The sequence below is a fragment of the Falco punctatus genome (assembly GCF_963210335.1).
Source record: "Falco punctatus genome assembly, chromosome: 9".
NCBI lineage: Eukaryota > Metazoa > Chordata > Aves > Falconiformes > Falconidae > Falco > Falco punctatus.
In genome coordinates, this window is record NC_137589.1 from 36,772,566 (window position 1) to 36,798,701 (window position 26,136).

At 39.4% G+C, this 26,136-nt stretch overlaps 1 protein-coding gene across 2 annotated transcripts in view; it reads right to left on the reverse strand.

Annotated features, from left to right (window-relative positions):
* Positions 1–26,136, reverse strand: part of SHTN1 (shootin 1) — a 73,828-nt gene that overhangs the window by 42,342 nt on the left and 5,350 nt on the right. For both annotated transcript variants that reach the window (XM_080403265.1, XM_080403264.1), the window contains exons 2-5: positions 17,476–17,528; positions 10,045–10,105; positions 4,834–4,928; positions 2,504–2,672 (exon numbers count right to left, since the gene is read on the reverse strand). In XM_080403265.1, the coding sequence (XP_080259391.1) occupies positions 2,504–2,672; positions 4,834–4,928; positions 10,045–10,105; positions 17,476–17,528 (378 nt within the window). The remainder of the gene's footprint in view (positions 1–2,503; positions 2,673–4,833; positions 4,929–10,044; positions 10,106–17,475; positions 17,529–26,136) is intronic.

The window sequence follows — 26,136 nt, forward strand, 5'->3', positions numbered from 1 at the left end:
TTCCCCACCCGCTTCCAGTATTTCATAGCACCGCTGTTTGTTAAGTATCAGCCACGAGTTGAGAAAATTGTTGCTATTCAATTGCAGATGATGATGACGATATCATTCTGTTTGGTCTCACATCTTAAAAATGTTGATTCTACCCCAGCATCCCCTTCTCAATTCAGAGGCCTTAGATTTATTTTCCTCCAAATTAAAGGCACACATATTCTAAAGTAAATAGAGAGACCTGTTTTCCCAGAACATTCTTGAACCAAATCGTCTCTTTTATGGATTTGTGCTTTCCAGTGAAATTAATGGGGAAAAAAAGTCTCACTGAAATTTATGCTAGTAATTCAGGTCTTACAATATGTATATCAACCTCATTATCCAGAGAAGAAAGCAAATCCATATATCTAAATCTTTATAAATGTGTTCAGTAAATGTTTCTTTGCAGATACAGGTGTGCACTGAACTGCTCAACTAACACAGTTGAGTTTTCAGTTCTTGTTACATCCAAAAGGACAACTAAAAAGGAAAAGAAAACCCAAAACCTATAAATTAATTTCAGGTACTGCTCTGAGACCACCCTATGCTTCCATTAGGAACTACAGCTGTACTATCACCTTCCCCTAATGTATGAGAAAAAAAAGGAGGAGGAAGGTCTGGGAGAGACAAAATTTTAACCCTTTAATAAACAAGACAGTGTTAATCACAGATCCTCAGACTATACCACCATATTTGTATATCCTTACAGAAAATGGTGGGATGGAAGGAATCATTCCAAGAAACATCCAATATTTTGTTGAATGGTGAGAAAGCTAAAAGACTTCCAAGATCCCCAACACAAAACACAAATATTTGAAATCATAAACATGCACAGAAGAGCAAATTTCACCTGAGGCAACACCACAAAGCATTAAAAAGAATTTTGAATAATACACCTCTTTCATTGCATATGATCTTTCACTTAGGAGGTAATCCAAGATGTAACTTCAGATTCTTCAGCGAAGACGAACACCATGCAGCTTTGGCTTAGGCTTGGGACACAGCCCTAACATATACCTTTTGGTATTGTCAGATCACTCTGCTACCATACACATACACATTTCTCTACAGGCACAGGGATGGAATATCTTCTATAGCAAATGGGATGCCAATGGTTTTTAGAATACTCAGCACTTGTAAAGGTAAGGTCATTAACATTTAATAGTAAGGCCAGAGAGAGGCACAGAAGCCAGGAGTTCTAAATCCTTTACAAAATGCCACATTGTTCTTTAGTGAATTTTTCATCAAGAAAGAAAGCATGTACATTAGAGGCTTTCTAAAATACTTCTCTACTTTGACCCTGCCACCCTCCTAACCACGTTCTCCTCTGATCCGTAGCCAGAGTCTTTGCTCTCTTTAAATGTATCCTTGATATCTTTCTCCAATAACAGACAGGAGGAACTCCAGAATTGTATTTCCAATTCAGATGGGTTGTTGGTGTGGATCACACCATTGCACTGCCTCTTCCTGCATCTATAGGATTGAAAACTGCTTGCTATAGAAGGGTACTATGGCATGTTATTTCTTGGGCTGGATTTCTGTAAAGCATTTTTACAACACTCATTCTCTTTTCTCAGTGATATTTTGTATTCTCGCTTCATTTTGAGGTTGCTCCATTCAAGAAAAACAATTAACAAGGTTACACTGAAAATTCAGGAAAGCTGTACTTGCAACATCATTTGCTATATTACTATCAGAAAAAAGTGAAGGCTGTTTGGTTTTTTGTTTGTTTGTTGGGTGTGGGGTTTTGGTTGGTTTTAAGTGAGCCACTTAGTCTCCCTCTGTCACCAAAAGCAGAATGTCGGCATTCCCCTTTTCTGGATACTATGATATAATAACATACAGAATCATAATGACTTAATCAGAATTAGACAAGAAAGGAAGGCAGATTTTGGATTACAGAAATAAAATTTGACTTTCAAAAAAGACCCAGAAATTTCCTAATAAAGCAGATATATCTTATCTGTGTATTTCCATGTTACCAAGTTTTGCTGGTTTACCCAGTACAACAGTCCTTTTTTAAGTTGCTTGTTTGGCAACAGCTCCGTAATATGAATGAAGTTTGTGCATATAAAGGTACATAATGGAAACAGAAATGGAGAGTCCTGTTACACCAGCTTTGAAATACTGACATTGCAGTTGGAGCAATACCAAGGTGACCTTATCTTCTGCTCAACTTTTACTTTGTTAAGGATTTGAGGAAGTACTTCTTTTACCGACTCAGTAACATCGAGCTCTCTTAGCTGTGTAGATCTCATTTTCCTATTGCATTATTACTTTGCAGGCTGTATATCCACCATATACATTACACAGTATCACAACAAGGCTACCGTGTTCTTAGTCTTTTCTGGAAATCCTTTGATGACCCATCTGACTCAGTCTCGTGCTTCTGAGAGTGATCTCTGGTCCAAACCAATACTGCCATTCTTCAGACAGCTTCTGCTTTGTATGGTGGTGCAGGCTCAACAACACTCACCTTTTATTTGCTGCTGACAATGCAGAGAATTGCAGGATCCAGAGTTAGCTTCTGTATCTGTGGATGAATCATCCTCATCAATGTTAATCTCTTCAGTGATAATTTCTGGGCCCAGTTTTGCCATATAAAGCATACTAATTCTTTTCAAGGTCTTATTTTCTTTGTTCAGCTGAAAGTTAAGAAGCACAAACAGTAATAAGCTAGTCAGTCTGTCTTCAAGCTGCTGTGCAAGAAAATAGAAGTCAACTGTATTTTTTTTCCTCCTTTATCATTAAAAGATCTATCAAATGAAGAAGACAAAGTAACATTTGATTAAATGGTCCATTCAACATTAAAAGATGTGAAGATGGGAAACTTGTCCACTTTCTCCCCTGAGGAGGCTTGAATTCAACATGATGCTTCATCCATGCCCTTCTTTCCTCTCTGGTACTTCTGATTAATAAATACCCTGTGTAGGTTCAAATGAAATCAAATCAACTATCAAGCTTACTTAATGCTACAAATTCTTTGTGATAGGTGCTTCAGCTCCTTACCCTTACGCATGCATTAGCATCAACAGGAGACCTAACTAAATGACCTGAAGAAGGGCTTGTGTTCCTGAAAGCTCCTGTGGTTTTGCCAGCTCTATCAACTGGTCAAATAAAAGCTCTTACCTTCTCATATGCCCTTCCTTTACTTATAAACTACCAACACCACAACTACTATGCTCCCAGTCATGACAGAATTACCTCAAAATTCTTCTGAATTATTTTCAATTCTCAGGAATTATTAGTGGAGTCAACATATGTAAGATGAAAGCTGTATCATAAACCAATTCTTTATGGGTCAAACCACAAGTCAGAAACCACTCTGAGTTGGATGCTTAAACACATGACTCATTGGTGGATGATACAGAAGAGGTTCTACAAGGCATCTCCATCTTGATCAAAGTGCCAGCAAAAACTGAACAGGGATTACTGCAAATGTTTCACTCTCACCATTTCTTTCACTGTCCTGCATCTAGACAGCCCATGCCAGCAGCTGTCAGCAAGCTCAGCACAGTCTCAGCAGTATTCAGGCATACGTTGAGGTCACTGTCCACCCACCAGCCAAGCATTCCCTGTATTCAGGTCTAAGAATGAGACTCAATTTTCTAGTAGTGACGTACAACATGTTGAAGTCAACATGCACTTCAGAAGTCCAATTTTTACCTTCAAATAAAACATATACTCTGCAGTTAAGCTGACCCTGAATTTTTACCCAAGCAATCATCTTTGATCCCCCTTTTCCTCAGCCCCCCAGCTACAGGAGATTTACTTGAGAACTGCTTCATCTCATTCCCAAAGAATGAAACTCAGCAAGCGGGAAAGGTGGTGTGAGGAACCTTACATGGTCAGCTCACAGCAACAAAAAAATCAGCTTTGGCAAAGCAGCCCCATGGGATAAACCTATCCTTTGAACTGCTCCTCTACATGCATTACAGGAAAAGTGCAGGAAAGAAGAAAAGTTGCATAAATGCGTTCATTTTCTTACTTATATGCTGATTGTCTATCTTATGAATTCTAATACAGTGCCATTATGCAAACAATTAAGTAAATACCTCCAGAAAGTACATTGCTAATGCATCTAAATTAAAGTGATTTCTTGCTGGTGTGATTTTTGCCATATCTAAGGATGTACTTTGGGCAGGGGATGGGAGGGAGGGGTGGGGGGACAGAAAAAAAAAAAAAAGGCAGTCAGCATTGCTAATGAAATTTGGTTCAAAATTGCTGTAATCCATTTTCTGATGAAGTGGCTCAGATGCATTTTACACAACCAAAAATATATAAGGGAGATAAAAACATTCTTTAATAATAATGCACTTCTGATGAGATGGAATATAGAAAATTACACACTTGCTAAATTCATCAGACTAGGCGCAATCAACAGAGCAGCGGAGGTCACCTTTCCCCTGCCCTTGCTTTGCTTTCATAAACAATCACCTGAAATGTAATGCAGTGGTTGACTTTTTCCATTTCATTTAGACACTGAAATGCTCATTATTGTTTTATATCTCACACAGGACAGTTCTAAAACTTGTTTTCCATTTAACCTAAATGCATATAAAAACTAGATATCAAGATGCTGATCCACAGCTTAGTCTTCCAAAATAGAAACTAAATTAAAATGGCAGGAGTTGTATTTTGCATCTTGCATATGGCTTATAGTTTTTGCTACTTCAAAACAATTTCACAGATCCACAAGATTATACCAAACACATACCTGGGACATGCATACAATCTCAAGTTAAAAAAAAAAAAAAAAAAAAAAAAAGAAATTGGATGAAATAGAATCACCATAATTCTTCTCACCTTAGAAGCCAAAGCTTCAGCACTTTCACGGCACGTCTTCTCAATTTCAAGATGGTTCTGAATACAGTTTACTTCCTCAATAACCATGTGAGAAACTAGGGGAAGAGTTTAGTCATTATTTTCCTGAATTTGACACACACATTTGACACATGCATCCCATGATGAGAAATATTACACCTTTTCCTGTTAACTTTCATGTAAGCATTTCAAATACAGAGAAGTACATACTTAGCTAATCTCCATGGATAGGAATGGTTTTGAACATTGACTATTTGGTTCATTGCTTTAAGCAAATCTTTCAAGCCATGTCTGCAGCACCAGAGGGGGAACTGGAGAATTGAGCATAAACTTATGGAAGTAGAAAGCCAGCAGAAGCCTACTTGACCACCATCATTCATCATCTTTACTTCATTACCACTTAAGGAATCACAGTGAGAACATTAGGATTGTCCCTTAAGATTGACATTCTTCTGAAAACTTGCTATGGATGCCATTTTCAGAAGATTAGAACCTCAGAATTTTTAAACAGCAAGATTAACTGGACAGCAAGTTGCCCGTGAGCCAGCAGTGGCCCTGTGGCCAAGGAGGCCAGTGGGACCCTGGGGGGCATGAGGAAGAACATGGCCAGCAGGTGGAGGGAGGTGATCCTCCCCCTCTGCTCTGCCCTGCTGAGGCCGCCCCTGGAGTGCTGGGTCCATACTGGGCTCCCCAGTTCGGGAGAGGCGGGGAACTGCTGGGGAGGGGCCAGCGGAGGGTACCAAGATGGTGAGGGGACTGGAGCATCCCCCGTATGAGGAAAGGCTGAGGGGCTGGGGCTGCTTAGCCTGGAGAAGAGAAGGCTGAGGGGAGCTCGTCGATGCCTACAAACATCTCCAGGGCGAGTGCCAAGAGGATGGGGCCAGGCTCCTTTCAGTGGTGCCCAGTGACGGGACAAGGGGCAACGGGCACAAACTGCCGCACAAGAAGTTCTTTCTGAACATGAGGAAGAACTTATTTACCTGGAGCATGACAGAGCACCGGCACAGGCTGCCCAAAGAGACTGTGGAGTCTCCTTCTCTGGAGACATTCAAAATCTGCCTGGATGCAATTCTGTGCAACCTGCTCTAGAGGAACCAGCTTTAGCAGTGGGTTGGGCTAGACAACCTCCACAGGTCCCTTCCAACCCTGACCATTCTGTGAACTCAGGTATGTTATGAAGTTTATTTTCATCTTCCAGTCTTCAGGTTTATACAGTATTTTAAGTATCAACACACTTGCTGACCACACTGTACAAGAACAGCTGCAGGATGGACATACAGCACAGGTCTGGGGCAAGTTTGCCAGGAAATGGAGAAAGGAGTTAAGTGACTGAAGCCTCCATATTCACTGTGTCTCCTACAGCGCATGAAGTCAAATCATTACCACAGCACAGTTCCTTCACCTTGTTCTGCCCATCAGCTCTGAAGCCACCTGCAGTAGTACATCCTGATGGAGGCAGTCCTGATGGAAACTCAACACTGCTTGCACTGCCTGATTTCTGACAGCCTCAGCTGAAAAACTCAAGATCTGTATTACTATATGGCTGTAGTGTCTGAACTGTTTCTTGTTTGAAGTCTTTCTGTGCTTGAGAGTGCCCTAAAACAAGCACCTTGGTCTCAAAACCCACCTTCACAGTCCTCAATAAAGATTCAGGCCCCGGCATGTACACACACAAACTTCCATGAGACCAGGGCCAAGAGCAAGCTGCTTGACTGTGTCTGAAATCACGGCTGTGCTACTACATTTGATGTCACATTTGTCCTTTGCACTTATAGGATCCCTATTACCACAGTGGGTACACACCACTGTGTCAAAGATACACAATATTCTTAGAGTGACCAAAAAGTTATGGAACAAATCATATTTGTAACATAGGATACCAATGCAAGTTAGAGGAAAGTTAAAAGCATAGATACATTTTGGCTTGCCATTCCCCTGAATTTCCAGCAGTACTGCAGGTACTTCAATATACTAGTGTTGAAGGCTGTCTTCTAAGTAACAAGCTTCCAGTCACACGGGGGATCTGGAGCAAAGCAGAAAACCCAACAACAGTTTCCCATTTCTCACGCTAGCACCTTGCTCACTGATGCAGCTCCTCCTTGGCTCCTGGCACCTTTATCCATCCTAAGCAGCAGCCTGGACCCTAATTCTGCAAGTCATTTTATGGGGCAGATTCCTTCTCAGCCCACTGTCAGGATTTCAATGTGCAGAAAGGACTACTTGCAGCTGAACAATACTTTGGAGCAGGAGCAAGGCTAAAAGAAGATCGTGTAAATATGGAGGACTTCTTCCAGTATCTCCTTTCATTTTCGTAAGCTTTAAAACCTAGAGATTTTACACCACTGCTTAGAAAATCCCACTCGGCCTCTTCCAAGACTTTTGCCTAAATACTGAAGAGACTTAAGTCCTCTTTGATATCCAGAGGTCATCCTAATTACTAGAAAAATAGGACTTAGGATAGGAAAAAGAAGGCCATTAACAAGTATTATTTATGCAGCTTTATAGATACTTAGTCAATATTGACTAATGTCATTAATAACATACATAACAAGAAATACATTGGAGTTTGTTGCCAAATGTGTAGCTGCATGTAAGAAACAAGTTTGAGAAAATATGAGCAGACAAAGAAAAAAAATCAGGGCAGAGTATTGGGAAATGTTGGCCCAAAAACCACTGACGTGAAGTCTTCTAACAGCAGAGCAACCACACCTCTTTCTTTGGTTGTCTTTTTGTTTCCATTTTTTCTGACTTTGGAGAAGCTACCTGCTCCACGTGTGCTGTACCAGCTGCTATATTTAATTTGAGAGAGGAAAAGCTTCAGGTAGTACACATCTATACCTCTTCTGGTGTTATTTTGCCTAGCTTTGGGAATTTGGAGCAATGAAATGCAGGATGAGGGAGCAGTGGAAATACAGAGCAGCTTCCCTTTTACAGACAGGAACCTAATGGCCTCAAGCAAGGCTAAAGTTAGGAAACAAGGATCGGGCTCACATGGCAGAACTGGGGATTACTCTTGGTTCATTTAAACTTAATTAACCTGCAATTATGATTAACTCGGGGGGAAAAAATCTTTCCAAATTAAATACAAAAAAAATGTATTATTTCCTAAGTCTGTCCAAAGTTCTTATTATGTCAATATTAATATTCATAAAGCAGCACTAAGTGGCCTGAAACATCTCTAACCTTGACAGTTTTTTTCAGGGGTAATAATAATCCGCAGCAAATGCAGGCCAACCAAAAACCACTTAACTAATTAGTAGTTGCAGTCACCGAGAAAACATGAATCAACACTGTTATTACAAGTGGCACATTTGAGTGGCATCTAATTATGACTTGATGAGCACGATACTTGCATTATCAACATTACTACTGCATCCCATCAGGGACTAAAAGCGGCTGATGGCATTGACTGCGAGAAACTCCCACTCAATGGTACTGCAGCACCCAACAATCTCCTTGGCAGGGGCACCCTCACTAAATGACATGTTAAGCATAATTACTGGTAGACATTGTAAATAAACAGGATTGGAAGTGAAAATTGTACCAAGTACATAAGACACAATCTGACACATTGGAAGTGGCAGCCTTAATTGAGAGTTTCTTTGACTGCTCAAGATCATTTCAACTGCATTTCTCGGAGGACAGTGATTATAACTGTGGAGACAGACGGCATAATGGTATCAGCACTGCTGACAGAGCAGTGAATTAAATTGTATCTGCTGTTGTGTGAAAGCCTTGATGAGAGGTACAGATCCTTAGTGGTCTTATCATTATAACACAATGGTCATGTTGTCATCAACCTTGCTGGCTCCAATTGAAAAGAAATGATTGTGTGTTGAAGCTTTCCCCCCCACCACCACCTTCTATCTCTTGTGCTCAATAGAACCAATTTTCAGAGAGCTATGAAATCACGCAATAGGGCCTAAAATGCAGCTGCTTGGCATACAAACGGGGCCCCATTAAACTGGAATCACACACAATATGTGTTTATGCCAGGAGAACAAATAGAAGCTGAGTACAGGCCAAGTTTATTCACAGACACAAAGCCAATGTAGCTCTTCATCAATATAATTGCCTTTTATATTGTCGTTTAAATAATGGGCTCTATTATTGCCTTAAAATCCTAATATTCCTGGCATTTTATCACTATGTTTACAAGGTATGTCCTTTAAAAATGTGAAAGGAAGATAAAAGAAACCTATAAAATTTTACAACATCAAATATTACTTCAAATTTTAAGTCTTAACTACTTGACATTTTTTGCCACACTCTGGTATTCCTCGTATCATAACAAAAACAAAACAGGCTGCAGTTTTTTCCAGAGGAATTAGACTTCTAAGAGAACATTCTTACCTCACAGAACAGTAATCTAAGATCATTTAAGGCAGTAGGTGTTTGATTTTTAAATTATTTTCCATAATTGTGTCATATGAACAATTATAAAATAGAAGTGAGCAAATTCCTCTATTATACAGTCAAACAGAAGTATAGACAGTGTGATTTCCTCCTGCATTAACTTCATCCACATTTCTGATGCTTCGTTGTGCAGTTCACCATACTGGCATAAACCAGACATAACAGACCACAATCCTATTGTAGCTGTCTCTTCTAAGGAGCTATTCCACTAGGATACTTCCACTCCCATTAGATGTGCTTTGTTGCTTCCAGACACCACACAGTTTCAATAGAACCATTACCATAAAAGTGTAAAACTGAATATTGACATTCTCACAGCCCAGACAAGATATACTTTGCTCTAAAAATTATCAACAGACAGCAGCTCATCCTAAAAACCTTTACTGGTGTGTTTATGCTTAAAATAATTTTACTTCTTCACAAAAAAATTACCATTATTATTACTAGCAATGTCAGCAAAAGGGTTAAAACCCACTCAACCCAAGCATATATCATTCCAAAAGTCACTTGCAGAATCCAGGTGAGACAGAGCTGCATTTGTATTTTCACCACTTTGCACCTTAAGAATGGCTACCTGTGTCAGAGCGTATAAAAGCCATGACAGCAGTTAGTCTGACAATGGTCAGTCTCACCAGATTAGCTCCTTAAAACAAGGTTTTGAAGGAGAAACAGCAAGTGGGGCTGAATCTCAGTCTTAACACCGCTGCAATGCAGAGCTATGTTCATAACTCTCTATACCAAAAACAAAAAAACCCCACACTAATATTAACAGCTTACTTTTCTGAAACTCCTCCAGTTTTTTGACAGCCTCATCTCGTTCTTGCTTGATTTTGTCACACTGTAGAAAAGAAAATTGAAATGAAATACTGATCCCAGTTATTTAATTAGCAGTCAGTCACAACATGCAAAATCAACAAAGATCAACTGCCAGCACAATAACGCATGGAAGCTTATCTAGGCATCGTTTCTTTTTGCTCTCGGTCGTGTAAGATCGATGAAAACTATGCATAAAAAATTCATTACCCAGCGCATTTCCTAACCAAACTAGCAAGTTCTACTTGATTTTAAGTTCCAATTCAGAGCTACTCTGAAAACATTTTAGAAAAGTTACATTATCCTAAACTGATTTAAGTCATCCATGTTCCACACAACAGTAAAAGCAACACTTTGCATGTCAAGAATCTCCTTTTTATCTCTAGTTTAACACAAATAGACTTGGAAAAGAGGCCTACATTTCTATACCTACCATGTGCAAGGAAAACCTCAAAGCCAATAAACAGGGACATGCTGTTCAGTTTCATAACATCATGATAAAAGCTTCAGCCTTAAAGAGAGGAGGACACTCATTTTCACACTTTGAGGATTTCCCATCAACCGAATTTTAATAATTTTGGGGTTAATGCTAACACTGCATAGGGCTACAATCACTGATCTTTTGATGGAAAAGTTTCTTCAAAGAGAAAGAATAAAACAGATGTTACATAGACTTGTCTAAGAAACCCCTTTCTATAAGCAAATGAAAGGACTCAAAGAAATGAGTAAAATTCACAAGAGAGACAGTCAGTGATTAACCACACTGTGAAAAACACATGACCCGGGGGGAAGTATGACTGGCACACAACAGGTCTTACACTCACAGTGTACCAGACATCCTTCCTCACATGCGGCTGTGTATGTTCACAGTAATAAATCAACGCCAAGACCATGAGTTAACTTCTGGAAGAGATCTGTGTGACTGAGCTCCTTACAGTGTAACTGCAATTACAAGGATACTGACCATTGGAACAGAACTGGAGGAAAAAAAAAACCTGAAATGATTTTGCTCGATTTTCAGTTTTTCCACATGAGGACTCACTTTGAGTTAGCTGGGAAAGGAGCCTGCTGTTTAGTAACAAGAAGCGGGAGAGCCCGATTCAAAGGCAGCCAAATTCAAGAGAGCCCTTCTGTCAGCTCCGGAGGACTCTGGATGAGGCCCAAAGAAGGATCTGTTCTTGGGCAAGGAGAGGATGCCATTGGTGTCACCTCAGGGGCAGCCTTCACGCAGGTTTTGGAAGCTGCTGCTGATGGCTATGAGTGGGAGCAAAAGCAGCTGCACTCAACAAGCAACCTCTCTTCTCGTGGCACTGGGGTGATGAGGCAAGGGACAGCGGCTGAGTAGTGGGGACAGGTCAGTCACCAGCTGCTGTAAAGGTCTGTGAAAAAAGGCAGAGCTGCAGAAGGAGCAAGACATGCTGAGCAAGCAGCACAGGACAAAGACTCACCATTTCATCTGGCCCTGTTAACAAAGAAGCTGTTTAGAGAATCTTGCATAGGAGAGGCGGGGAAGGGAAATCTGTGCATGAATCTTGCTGCTTGCCGCCCTCCCTCTCAATTTTCTCAGCAAAAATTTGTGTTACCTTACTGGCAGAAGTGCAGTCTAAGAACAGCAGCAGTAAAAGACGCAGAAGAATTTCCGATCGTTCGTGCAAGAGTGCAGCTCCACTGCAAAAGGGGGATCAGCGTGAGCTGCTGCCTCTTTGTATTTTACAAGAGAGACACTGTAATCACACTGGCATACTTCACCCACAGATTTTTCTGCACTCTGCAAGCTTTCAGCCCACTGCACATTAAGTGAGCAAGCCGTTTTAATGCTCAGTTTAAAAACCAGGAAGATTAACATTTTAAGGATCTGATCTGCTGCCTGTGGAAGTCACCAAGACACTTTTGTACTGATGAAAACCTTGATGTAGAAGATGTGGTACACTCCCTATCCCAGTGATGGGAAAAACTCCTTTTGAAATCCTCCAGCAACATGCTCTAAGGCGTAACAGCTTTCCCTGTGCAGCAAAAGGGGAAGTGAAATGACCTATTCCACTTCACCTTGAGTGCTGTTTGCACAGAGAGCTCCATTTGGACCACGGCAAGCTGACTATTCTGATAGCTACGCATGTTTCTCTGCACAATCAGGGTCTGTAGGTTTGGGTCTCTGCTGAGCAATTCCTGCTCCCAGTTGCAGTTTCCTCAATATTTTCCTTTTGCTGCTACTGTGCTTCAGAATGAAAAAACAGGAAAAAAGGAAAGCAGGAGATTGTTGCCCTTGCTGAAATGATCAATGGAAAGCACTTTGCCTTTTGTCTTGCAATCAGACCCGTGCAAGCAGAGCTGTTGCAAGTCCTACCAAAAAAAATAGTTTATCTCAAATTTAGCTAAGGATTAGAAAAAGCTGAGATTATCTTAAATGTTTCAGACTGGATAGTTATACAAACAAAATATTCCTGTAAAGTAATGAAGTTTCATAATAAAAAACACTGTCATCCCTTAAAATACATTGAACACACCTTTAAAACAGGAAAGTTTAAAAATATCAAAATTTAGAAGTGTTAGCTGCTCTCAAAAAGCTGCACAGAAGCCTTCAAAATTCGCAACCACCTCACTTTTCAAAAAGGTAATTTCAGGCAGATATGGTAGAATTCTTAGTTGACAGGAATATCAATAACATTAAATGTTAAAAGCTAAATAAATACCATAACATCACTATAAAAATCTACTATTCACTTTTCACATTCAAGCACGTGCAACTGTTGAGGAGAAACAGCTTTCAAGTATTCAATAAGTCTTCCCTTGTCAGTATTAACAGATAGCTCCATACGCAAGTACCCTCAAATAAAAAAAAAAAAAAGTCAATGATACCTGCATTGTTGGTCAATTTTATGGTCTTAACTTTATTTTGTTAAGAGTTCCAGCTTCTCTTCAGAAGAAAATAAGCATTTATACTATCTAATATTTATAGCACCATTATCCCAATAAAAAACTGAAGGTAACAGACAACATTCCCGTTCCAGTCCTGAACTAGTGATAGGACTCAACAATAATTACTTGGCAATAAACAGGTATTGCATCTGTATTTTTAGAAACAAATTAAGAGCTCAGTTTCCAAAATTCATTTTGTGAATAACTCCTTACTTTGCAGAAGCAAGTTCAGGAGCTTTGCCAATCCCACTCAATTTCAGATTTTTGCCTTCTAGGTACACAAGATAAGAGGAAACACTTTCATTTCTAGCACAGGGAATTGATACGCTGACTACTTACAAGTAAACCACATACACATCAAAGGCTGATGTTCAAACCAAGACTGCATATATAGCAAGGTGAACAGCAGTGCATAAATTTGGCGTGTACTTGGAGCTAGCACAGTACCAGGATAGTACCATGCTATCAAGGGAACCTGACAATACAACAGGATGTTGGAAGTCAATGCACACAACCACCTGGCAGCCTGTGGATACATTCTCTGTACACCCGCTCCCACCAGCCTGATGACTCTTTGCCACTAATTCCAGGGAGGCCTGGGTTTCTTGTCTATTCTCTTTTAATAGGCTTCATTTTTGCCAACTATTTTGCACATAAGCTCCTACTGACTTCAGTAGAAAGCCTTCAAATGGCAAAAAACAAGAAAGAGATTGTTCAGTTCAGAAATTAAGATGCAAGAAGTTCACGTACTAGCCATATAGTCAATTAAGCCATTGCTAAGCAACACAAGATACATTCTTTCCCATTTACACAGATATGAAATTTATGTAAATTTAATGCTTGTTCTAAAATTATGAGTTTGGTACAGTGCTCAAAAGTATCCTATGACATTTGCTACACTCAACTTACAGAAAGAATAAGCATGTCATCAGGGCAGAATCCCTTCTCCATTCCCATTTGGTGACAAAACATATAATCCACTCTATGGATTATATGCTTTAACAGAGCAACTATGAATGATGCATCAGAGATATAGTATTACACCTACTGTTTTGGATAGCTGTCTTGCTTTTTCTTTCCCCCCACTGGCAGCATGACAAAACACTGTCAAAACCAGTGTTCAGAGTCATTTCTGTCTGATTAGCAAGTAGTCAAATATTTATTCATGATCTGACTCTGAATACATCAGCACTGCATATTAAGTTATCTACATTTGTGTGCAACTGAACATTAGTTATCTGTTTTTTGGGGACTGGTACGCATGTTTAGTCGGTTACTTCAATTAAAAGGATGACCTAAGAGAAGTAATCTGCCAATGTCATTTTTGTTCCAGTTTTTAAAAGTATTTAAAAATACTAATAACAAAATTCCTGCACCAGTTTTGTCAGAGACCCCACCAGAGGTCTCAAAATAGGCAGTTTAGCAAGGCAATGAGGAAGAGATGTTGCAGATAAAAGATCTTATATTTTGCTCCTAAATTTTCACGGTTATTAGCAGCAGTGCTTTGAATAAAGTAACCTATGACAACTCAGTTTCTAATCCTAAGAATACATATGGAACAAAAAGCACACATTTTCAAAAATTAAAATTACATCTTATTTTAAGTTAGCTGCTCATTATCCACCGAGTTCCACATTTCTAATATAAACTAGGATCATTTCTCCATGACACAGCTCATCTTCCAGAGCCATACAAGCACAGTGGTGACTTAGAAAAAGATTCCACTGAGTGCATCTAAAGCACATACATCAGACTGCTATCTAACTCCTGTGTGATACTTTCCACAAATAATCTCCAAGCCCTATTCTAAAATTTCTCTCTTCTTTTCCTCCTATCTATGCAATTACATGAGCACAACTGATATGTGGATAATGGAGGAAGCTATTTGCTTACACTTATACTGACGAAGAGTGGCAGAAACTGGAACAGAACAGAAGCCACCCACAACTCCCCAGACCCACAGGCAGAGATAGCCTGTGCTAAATTCCTCCAACATCAGGTCTGATCCTGCAGAGCATAAACTAAGATACAAAGTTACAAAGATGCTAATGAGCTTTCAGGATTACCCAGCCCTTCAATAATGCAAGGAATAGTTTCTTTCAGTATTGGCACTGGAAGCAAAAATAACCATGAACTCTGTACCAGCAGATTCTTTTTTTTTTGTAGAATAAATGCACTTAGGGCCTCACACTTAACCACCTGAATCCAAGCACTTAAACAGTTAAGCACAAATGCTTATATAAGCACACCAGTTTGCAGGATGGAGGTTCTTGGATGGAGAATACTTGCATAACAACTGAAAATCCTCCAACCCTGAGCACCTGCTTAACTAATTTGTTGGACTGGGAATGTAATCCCCATGTGCTCAGGGTTGGAGGATTTTCAGTTTTATTCAAGTATTCTGAAAAACGTCATACCAGCCTTCAGAACAAACACACAGGAGTGGCTGGAGATAGGCAGTTATAGGAAAGAAGTCTTGTGTGAGAGAGGAGCAAGGAAGAAAAGCAGAATGCAAGAAACATCAGAACATCTCATTTCATCTCAATTTTGGCTACAATGTTTTTCACTGGAATTGCCTTTGAAGAAGAAAAATTTCTAAACAAAAATGCACCTCGAGAAAATCCTCCCCAATCCCCACCCCCAAAACCTCAACAAAGCTTTGTTGAAGCAACAGCAAAAGCCAGCAGGACTTGGGGTTCAGGGCAAAGCTGGGGAGCCTGTTTTTCATGTGGTAGACAGTCCTGGTGTGGAACCCCTCACATGATGGAAGCCAACAAGCAGCACAAGCTTGGAGGGGACAGGGCAAATTCAAGAAAGAGCACTGTGAAGGGCAGAACACACTGAAACCACATGCAGCTGAGGAAGTCCCCAGGCCACAAGTGGTTTGGAAACTATAAGAGTACTCTGCAGAGGTGTTTTATACACGCTGTTACTCCTCCCTCTCCACTGCTGTCAGAGGCAGGACACCAGGCTACTGGACTCTTGGTTTAACTCAGTTTCATTCTCCTTTTCCTCTGAGCACTAGGAGATGAACTGCTGCAGTCTTCTGAACAGCAAAACTTGAGGACCGATTTCCTGGGATATCTGAGGCTCTTGTGTAGGACAGCAGAACAGGAATGCAGCAACAAGCACAGTATAAAAGACAAGGAGGTCAGCGGGTAGGAGGGAGTGAAGTGCAATGCGCTGAGCTCAGTGGAAATACACATAATCATTGCTGAAGCATAATGTGAAGATAAGCTTAAAGTTTTCTTTAATAATGAGAAAGTAGCTAAGAACAAGGTCTTCCCAATACAGCCTTGCATTGCAACATTTATAGCAACCAGACTAAAAGTGACCCTTCAGAAATTACTTCACAGAAAGCTAAATTAAACCTACATGCCTTGGAAGCTAATAGGGATTTGAAAACTAACATGTCTCTTGCACCTTCAGTTCACTAATACTGAAGAAAGGATAATTTTTTGTTTATCATACAGAGTAGCACTGACTCCTCCTCTACCTTCCTCGCTATCTAGAACCGGTATGAGTCTTTTAAAGGCCACAGTTTCTTTCGGCAGATATCTGCTAAAGACCTTTTGCAAATTGACACGGATTTATGCAGCGCAACACTCCCATCTAATCTCTCGCAGGAGTTCTCTGTTCCCATTGGCTTCCTTGCAGAAAGCAGGTGTGTTGAATGAACAACAGTGCTGGGTGGAAAGAGCTACCTTACCGAATGTGCTTAATTTAACTACTAAACAGTTCATCATAATTACAATAAACAATCTAGAAAGCAGTCATTTTTTACTCTAGTATGTCTGAACATTAAAAAAATTAATCCTGCAGTGATGTATGAAGTTCAGCTCAAACATTAAAAGCTTCTTTTCAAGTTGGACAGGCACACAGATTTCAGAGAAAGATGCGTGATATGCTGCCATTCCATTTTATGCTGCAGTACCATTCTCCAAATTGAGATATTTTGCTCTCCTATTAAAAATTGGGTTGGTTTGGTTTTTAGGGTGACAGGGTGGGGCCAAGGGAGGGGAGAAGACTTTAAAGACCTTCAGAAATCATATTCCAACTTTCAGAAGGGCTAGGTACTTTTTTTTTTTTTTCCCAGTAAGTCCCATTCCGCAAATTTATTTGTAATAAAACAAGGTTTAGAACCAAAAGAAACAAGAATATCTACACACTTGAGTTGTCTACATTTCCCATTGTAATCCTAGGCAAACTGTCTATTTCAGCAATCATTTAAAACAAATTATAGATAAAAATCATACATAAAATCAAAATATACATTTAGAACAACTTTTCTGGAGTGGGACAGCTGGAATAGTTGATGGGAGTTGCACTCTGCTCCTCAATACTTACATGTGATAAGTATCACTTGCATCTATACGTAATCAGCTGAGCTCACAAAAGCAGACAACAACCCACCGTAGCAAGTAAGGTATACAGATATTTAGCATTTTAGTATTAAAGAAATAATCAACAGATACAAACCTCTTCTTTCGTTTTCTTATTTTCTGCTCTAAGCTCTTCATATTCGCCAATAGCTATGCAAGAAAAAACAAAAATAAGTTAATATTGCAGCACTTCCTTTGCCCAAATCAGCTCTCCATTTCATTCATTTTAAAGCTCTTCTGGCTATCTACACAGACTTCTTAAATAACACGGGTCATAAACTTCATTAATAGTGGATGAACTGGATATCCTTGTAGAATTGAAGTAATTGGAAAGTGTCTGGAAAAGATGGTGGCTCCCAAAACAATCAATTTTTGATCAATGGAGAGTTAAACAACCTTATTGATTGAGTTCAAAAATTACAAAGTGAATGTACTGGCTTGCAGTCACTATTTTATACCCACACTGGCTCAGGTTACAGATCAATCCTAGAAAGCATGGTTAATACAATACTGTTACACATATGTAACTCCAGAGTAGCTGAGCACCTTTATTTATTTATTTACTAACATTTTCTTCCAACAAGAGTCCTAGGACAGATCTTTTTCTTTAAACTCCACATTGGAGTCATGAAATGATTGTATGATTTACTTGGAATCACACAAGAACTCAGCTGCAGGGATCAGCAGGGAAGGGATCAACCTCCAGGATGCTAGAGATCCACTGTTTCAAACCAGTAAATAATATGCAGAAACAATCAATCAGCTACCAATTAAACTTCCAGCTTACTGTGTATTTTTATGTGTCTTCTTACATCTTTTATTTTACTACCTTAGAGACATGCCATTGTTACCACAACTTCCCAATTCTGTTGTCCTTTCAGTGTGTCCCATATGGGTTGTTTTGCTTCCAAGACCATAGAAATTTTATTGTCGCTAGAAAGAAGCTGAATACACCTCCAAACGTTAGAACAACAAACTTGCTAGAAAGCAACACTGTGCAGTCTTCAAGATTCATGCTGCAAGAATAAAATGAGAGGGCTCCTGACATCACTATGCACTTTATCCCAGCCCTGCGGCATCTTCTCAATTTTTTTCTTATACCTAAGAGAAGCTATACTAGCATACAGGTTTTATTTCAATCCAACTTAATTAAAACTGGATAAAGGATGTGAATATATGGTTTTCAGCTGACGACAGCAGAGGTGTTGGAGTTTCATCTTAAACTTAATATGTCTTACCCTACATCTGAAGACATGAACATGTACAATCTGGCAGATTAGCCACCTGAAAACCCACTAGCCCTTTCTAGCTTTAGATAGTTAAACTTTTTCAAACAAGAAGCTCTTACAAATGAAAGTTACACTTTACACTGTTGTGACAGCCTCTTCTGCTTCTCCAGAGTTTAAAAATCTGTTGAAATAAAACTAATCCAACTCACTCCTGAAAGCTAGGTCCATAGCATCACTGTTCTGCTTGCCTTCAGCATGCCTATTACTCTCAGCAGCAGCACAGAAGTACCTCCGATGTAAAAAACTCAAATTATCCTAATTCCTCTTTTCTGCAAGACCACTTCATTTCAGAGAGCAGGACTGACGTAATGAAGTCTGGGATACAGAAAGCAGTATTAGCTCCTGGGCTAGTAACTCAAAACACAGGACTCTGCTCCTTGGTGCCCTGACCAGCAATGGGGAAATGGCAAGACCTTGCTGACTGTATTAACTAGAAAGGGAAATGAAGGAACACTAGAAATCTCTTAGCCAGAATCTCAGCTTTGCTCTGATCAGCAGTGTTGAAAAATTTGCAGGGATCTCTAAGAGGAAAAAGTTAAATAAAACCACTGAAAACAAAGTCACGGTCCACATGCAAACTCACAGAAAATCTGATTATTTAAACAGATGGAAAAAAATCCTCACTCCTGCTCATCCAAGTAAAAAGATATATCTGAAGAGCAGAACAAACAAAATCAGGTTTCTTAAAAATGTGCCATGCATCCCCCCGCCAGTAAAACCAAGGTTTCTCATCCATCCCTTTACTTTGTCCCCACTCCTCCTTACCTAGCCCGGAGACCCCTACCCACCTCCCATAGTCAAGAAGCAGGCAAAACCAACAGGTAGATGAACAAGGAAGAAACCACACTGATGCAGTTGCTCTAAGAAAGAGCGCCTTTAGTGAAACAACACATTTCCTACACAGGAACATGGAACAGAAAAGCTATGCCTCTTGATCAGTGTTCCACTTCTAATTTCCCTGTTCCCTTTAAGAAAACAAGAGATTCCTAGCACCCAGATGCAAGAAAAGGAATGAAGGCTGTATCAACAGATATAGTTTCTTCATACTTGAAAACTGCTAGTGTTTGCTTGCCTGGAACTCATACTTGCTATGCAATGCTTTAAAAATGACTGAAAAATGTAAATACAGATTTGCCCCACCCTTAGCTCTCCTCACATGCTCCAGGAACAGAGAACTCTGAATCAGCTGCCCTTAAGGCATGGATACAGGAACAAGTTACCAAAAGACAAGGAGACAATTTACACAACGCTCCAGTAATTCCAGTGAGGGCTCACCTGTGAGAGACTGGGAATTAAACTGTCTGTTATGGGTAGCCCTTCCCTCTTTTACTGCGGACTGTTATCCACAGCACATTCATTGTGGAATTTCATTGCAGAACGCAAACACAAGATCATCAGCTACTTCATGCTGCACTCACATGGCAACTTTCTGCAGTGCCTTTTTACCATGCCCACCCCCTTACAGTCACTGCAAAACTGTTAGTTCTGCCTTCAATACAGCTAATGCATAGCAAGGATCTGGTATCTTAAAACAAGATTGTTCTTTGTGGATGGCAACCTCTAGATAAAGCTCCAATACAGATCCCATCATTCAGATTTTCAGTTTTGGATTTATTATACACTAAGTCTAATGAAGAAATTGCTGTTTTTATCAGGCCTGGAAACAGAAATAATAATTTTAAAATGACTACACTATTTTCTGCTGTATATCAGATTCTCTGCAAAGGCAGAAGATGGAAATTGGCAGGCTTTTTTTTTTTCCTGAACATTGGAGGGGGTATTGGGAAGGTTTTATACAAAGTTTTTCAAGTGTTTTACATACAATAAATTTTGAGGCCATCTAAAATAAACTCAAGAGTCTACATAACGTTCACTGAACAACTAAATGCCATAAAGGTGACAATCATCTCTTTACTCTAAAATGACCCTAAAACAATTAATACCAGCAGCACTAGGCAACACTTTACATGTTCCAAATCTCATATAGCTTATTTAGCCTTAAAACCCACTTTGGTAGATCAAAAGTTATCATTATCACCCATTTATAAATCAACAAGCAATAAATCCTGTTGTATGAGGACCTCCCTAAACCTTCTCTGTGAGACAGGACTATTTTTTCACCTTAACCTATGAAGGTGCTCACACAACATGACAATGGCACTTGAGCATCTCAAAACTTCTTACATCTCATCTTGACTCACTCAGATTGTGCTTTACATAATTTACCCTGGAATAAAAACTCTTTCCAATATATCAGTGGTGAATGAAACAAACAGACTAAAATGCTTTACTAAAGGTGCTAGTAAAATTCCGTAACTGTACATCATTTTATCAAAGCATCAGTACTGTAGTATATATTGATAGTAAAATGCCTATGTTGTACTCATTAGCCTCCAGTGAATCCTAAAGAACTATGATAAATAAGTATCAGAGACAACTCCAGATACTATCGCTGTCCGACACTGACTTAAGTTTATCCTTAATAGAACTATTCCTGATACACAACAGTATTATAGGAAAAAAATATCAGGATACAAACCCTATTTCTTTGCTTCAGGGTATCTTCACGCAGTACAAGGGCAACATTACAACTTTACTTCAAGACTAAGGAGAGAAAAGAGCTGGAAAAAGAGCTCTTAGCCCACCCAAAACATCCCCAGCCTTACTTGCTTTTACTGTAAAACACTCAAACCACAAAATAGCCAACATGAGTGAACACAGCATGTTCCTTCATAGCATGACCATGCTCATTCAGCAGCTACTTATTCCACAGCTCAGTGGGCCAGAAAGAACTGTCCTGTCAAGATATATTAATGTACTTTATCTGTATTAAATTAAGGAGGTAACTTTGTATGCAGAAGGTCCTTTAACTATATCTCAGTCTTTTGATTTTTAGTTGTGAACCTGAGTCTTCTGAACCTGGATTTGCTACCAGCAGATACACATTATCTAAATTAAATGTTCTATATATTAGATACTTATTGTGGCTAAAAAGCACTTGTTAGTAAAATGAGGTCACAAGGATAAAAGTATGTAATGACTATAATTCATAGTGAACAACAGAAAAGACACCTTCACTTACACAGAGCAAGGTGGTGAGAGACTTCCTACTCTTTTTATTTAAAAATTCATTAACTCTTTTTCTAATGCTGTATATTGAAAATACAAATTAAAAAAAACAACCTTAAAAAGCTACATGAACATCTTTTTTATTTATATTTATATTGCATTTATATTGCAAACCAGGGTAGTCTTTAAGTAGGCTGAAAGCCCTTCCATGCCAAATCAACAAGTAATGACACTTCAGCATTTCAAATCTACTTATTTAATCAAAAAGTAAGTAGAGCTGTCAAAGGAAGCAAGTGTCATTCCGCTATTTATTCTTCTAGACTATGGAACAGGCATGTCTTTGCTGGTACAGGCAAGAGAAAGAGCTTACAGTGTGAGAAGGCCTTCACTCCAGATAAAACAAGCTATCCCAGTGAAGTCATCTTTTGTTGGTAAAGCAAACTAACAACCAGCATTTTGCAGGTTCAGATGTATCATTAGAGAGAGAATTACCCCTGACAGCAACACTGCACCAGACGCTTTAATGGGACTGCTGCCACCACCCACCTCATCCCAGTGTACTTGGAATAGGGAGTCAGGCTAAGTCTTTTCTACAAACCACCTCTCAAATAGCAATGGTCTCCCTACAAGCACAGCATGCGTAAGACCTGTGAATTGCTGTCAAAAGTGTAAACAAAAGTCAAAAGGGCTCAACTTTTCTCTTGTTTCCCATTTTAGGCTCAAATATCCCCTTCACTTAACCGGGTGATCTCTATTTCAACAGGACACGGTGTGACATCAGTAGTGCCAGCCATGTGCAAACTACTTCAAACTGATGCCTGGGAAGCATTTCTAACATCTCCCGGGCCTCCATGAAAGAGAGATGGAGCTGAGGAACAAGCACTTAAGGCTTGTGTAATGGTTAATATATGTAATGGCATTATACTCGTTACTTCACAATGACTCCAAATCCTGAGTCAGCATATATAAATATATTATTGGGCCTAAAGTTTACAGAGCCAAACTAAGCTTTTGGTCACATGTCAGTTGCATTAGCTGATACCTACAAGATTCCATTACCAAACAGTTCTTAAAAAAATAAACAAATAAAAATCAGGTGTGTAAGTATACAAAGGTAAGCATTAAGTACAAATACTGTAAGTCAGATCCTGCATCTGGGTTCCCACATGCTTTGATTTTACTCAAATCTGTAGAAATGTGTACAAAAAATTTTTTTCATGAGATCCCAAGTTTGCATCCTGCAGTCTTACAGCTTCCTGGAAACTGGACAGAGAAATTAAATACACCACTACCTGACAAAGCCCAACCACTAAGCTCACACCAAAAGACTTGCCTTCACAAGTTTCTGAAAGGCAGGTAGGGTTCCACACAAGAAACTAAAGTGGAAAACACTTTTAAACATTAATACATGAAAAAAAACATTCAGGCAGGGTGGGTTCTGCTGGTGAACGATGACTGCTGTGCACGAACACCCACATACATGGGTATATGGGGGAGGAACAACTATAGAGAAGATGACAACAGAGAAACATAGCAGCCAACAATATACCCTAAACAAAGAAATTCCTCTGGCCATATAAATTATTCTTCTGCCACAAAGAAGAATAAATTTGTCAAACCACATTAAGAGCTTATCAATACCAGATACTTAAAAAGTATTACCCTGAGATATCGCTGTTAGATTGGTAGTCTGTTTCTTAGAATATTCCCTTATTCAAAGATTCTGACATTAAAAAAATAAATAAATAAAGAGATTACATAGATCTTAAAAAAAAAAAAATCATAGAGCCATAGTGCTTGAGACTAGAGACTGGAAATCACCACACTTCATCAAATCCAGCCAACAAACACAGAGCAAGACCTTCAAAACTGACAAAGAAAACCCAGGCAATGTAACCATGCTTAGTATATGTATAGTTAACAGGAGTTGTTAACCACTGTAATTTAACCAAGTGACCAGAAATGTGACTGTGATAGTGGCAGCTGAAGTGTAATTTTACCTAGTTTTAACTCTAGATGTTTTGGTTGCTGACTCTTGTTTTCGACTAAACAAAAGTGACCGCAGCGGAAAATGACTCTGTCTTTAAGGGCAAAGTACCAGCAGTGCAAATAAAAGGAAAGACAAACAAGGCAATCTTCCAGGCAGGTAATCAACTACTGTTACAATGTAGCTGTTAGCTTGCTACAGTTCCTCAGGTTCTACAACCAACCATTAATAATGCAAGGCTTTGCCCACTTGATTTGGTTTGTTTCAGTTCTAAGTCTTACCCATAGGAGTTATAAGGGCCAGCTGAATAGAAAAGTACACTGCTAGAAATACCACTTGAAAGTACGGTTAGGTAATACTAATATTTATAGTGGATCTGCTTTATCAAACCAAGCCATCTCAGAAAGCTATTCACAGGATTAAAAGTCAAACAATACTTTTAAGTCCTAAATATCATCAATACAGAGATCATGTTTCTTCATGATGCTCACCTTAAACTTGGTAATGGAGCAAGCCAAAGGACGATCAGTATCAGGTATCTCAGTCTAACACACAGGACTTGGAAAATTCAGCATGGGAGAAAGATAAATGTATCTTGCACACAGACAGCTGCAGTGCCCTTGGTGCTGTTCAGAGCACTGCCAAACAGCCACACGAGTTTGCGCAGACACCAGTCAGCATCACAGCTGCCATTGAGAATTGAGCAGGCAGCTACACAACACCTGCCTCAGGTTCAATGTATTGACCTTGATTAGGAAAAGTATAAGCAGTAGCTGAAATGTGACAGCAATCAGCCACCTACGCTGCTATTTGCCTTCCCCTCTACCTTTTGCCTCATTTCTCAGACGCTTTAGTTAGCTGGTGTCAGGCAAGTTTCTCAAGACTAGAAAAACACGTCCTGAAAGAGAAACCAAACAACAGCTACTGAACAAATGTTCTCTGAAACCCCTCCAAATCAATGGGTGTTTACCAGAAATCTGACTACAGACCATAATGTTACAGTAGTCTGAAGCCATATGCCACTCTGAAGGCGTTAAAGACAAGACATGATAAGTACATACACCCATTACCCCAAATATTCAGGAACAGCAGATCCTTCCACCAACAGCATTTACTTACCGAGTAATACTGCTATCTACACCTGGAAGCAGTAAAGAGGAAAAATAAAAGGCTGCTCTTCCTCCTCTTTTCACGCTGCCCCTGTTTAATGGAGCATCCTAAAATTACTTGAGGAAAGTTGTTAGTATCTAAAATAGTCTTGTTATCAATATGATTGGAGGGAAAATGATATATTCAAAATTCCATTATATAAAGAGGAAAAAAATTTACTTACCTACAGCAACATTATTTAGGTCATTACTGTTAGGACAATTTTATGCATCTCATTACCTTTTCATCACTTGAATTCTTTTCTTTGGGCACCTCAGACTTGTCAGTTAACATAATGTAACTATTAATTTAACTGTGGTGTGCTGCCATAATTTTGCATTGGTTTAGATGTGAAACAGCATATAGGAGAGTATTTTCCAAAGTTTTCCAGTGGCTAAAACTTTCTCACCAGCCATACAATTACAAAAACATCTGTTAGCCTCACAACAACACTCTACAACTCCTGCATTTGGGGATGAACATCCACCAAAAAATGCCTTACAGGATGAGGTGTGCCGAGTACAGTTTCTGTTTCAACAGCTTAAGTGGATCTGGGAAAGCCAGTCCTCAAGTTACAGTAACTTTCCCTTGAACTAATTCCTGCAGTCCTGTAAAATTTCATTAGACCTTAAAAGATACTCAGCCTACTGGAGCAGAAGACTTTCAGACATCAGATCTGAAGCCTCAACCTAACCAAGTTCAAGAGGCTAGGATTTCTCTAAAGAACAACCCAAACCTGCCTTTTTGCAACTAATTATTGCCATTTTAGCAACTGTCTTTTTGGCACAGGCAGCTCCTCTGGTACTGGAGCTGGTACCATCCAACAGTACCGGCAAGAAGCAGTCAGCAAAAAAACCCAGATTTTTAGCCTTATTTTTTGGTCTCGTGTTATCAAAATGCACAGCTAAAAGATTATCATAAATTTTATACCCACTGAAATCCTTTTAAGTCAGAATCTACCCAGTCCAGCCAGTAATCATGAATTTACAATGCTGAGTGTACAGGAACAACCAAAAAAAAGAAGTGTCAAAGCAGATCATAAATAGTTCATAAAAATCCAGCTGAAATTTGGTTAAGAAAAGCTTCTGCTATACAGCAATAGTGACCAAGCACATTGATGGCCAAGAAAAAATGACAGAAAAAGGGGCACTGATCACACCCCCATAATTTCACTCTTTTACACAACTTTGTCCAACAGGTCCTTTCCAAACAGCTCCTCCCAGGCTCATGGGAGACCAGGAGAACACAGTTACGGGAATTAACA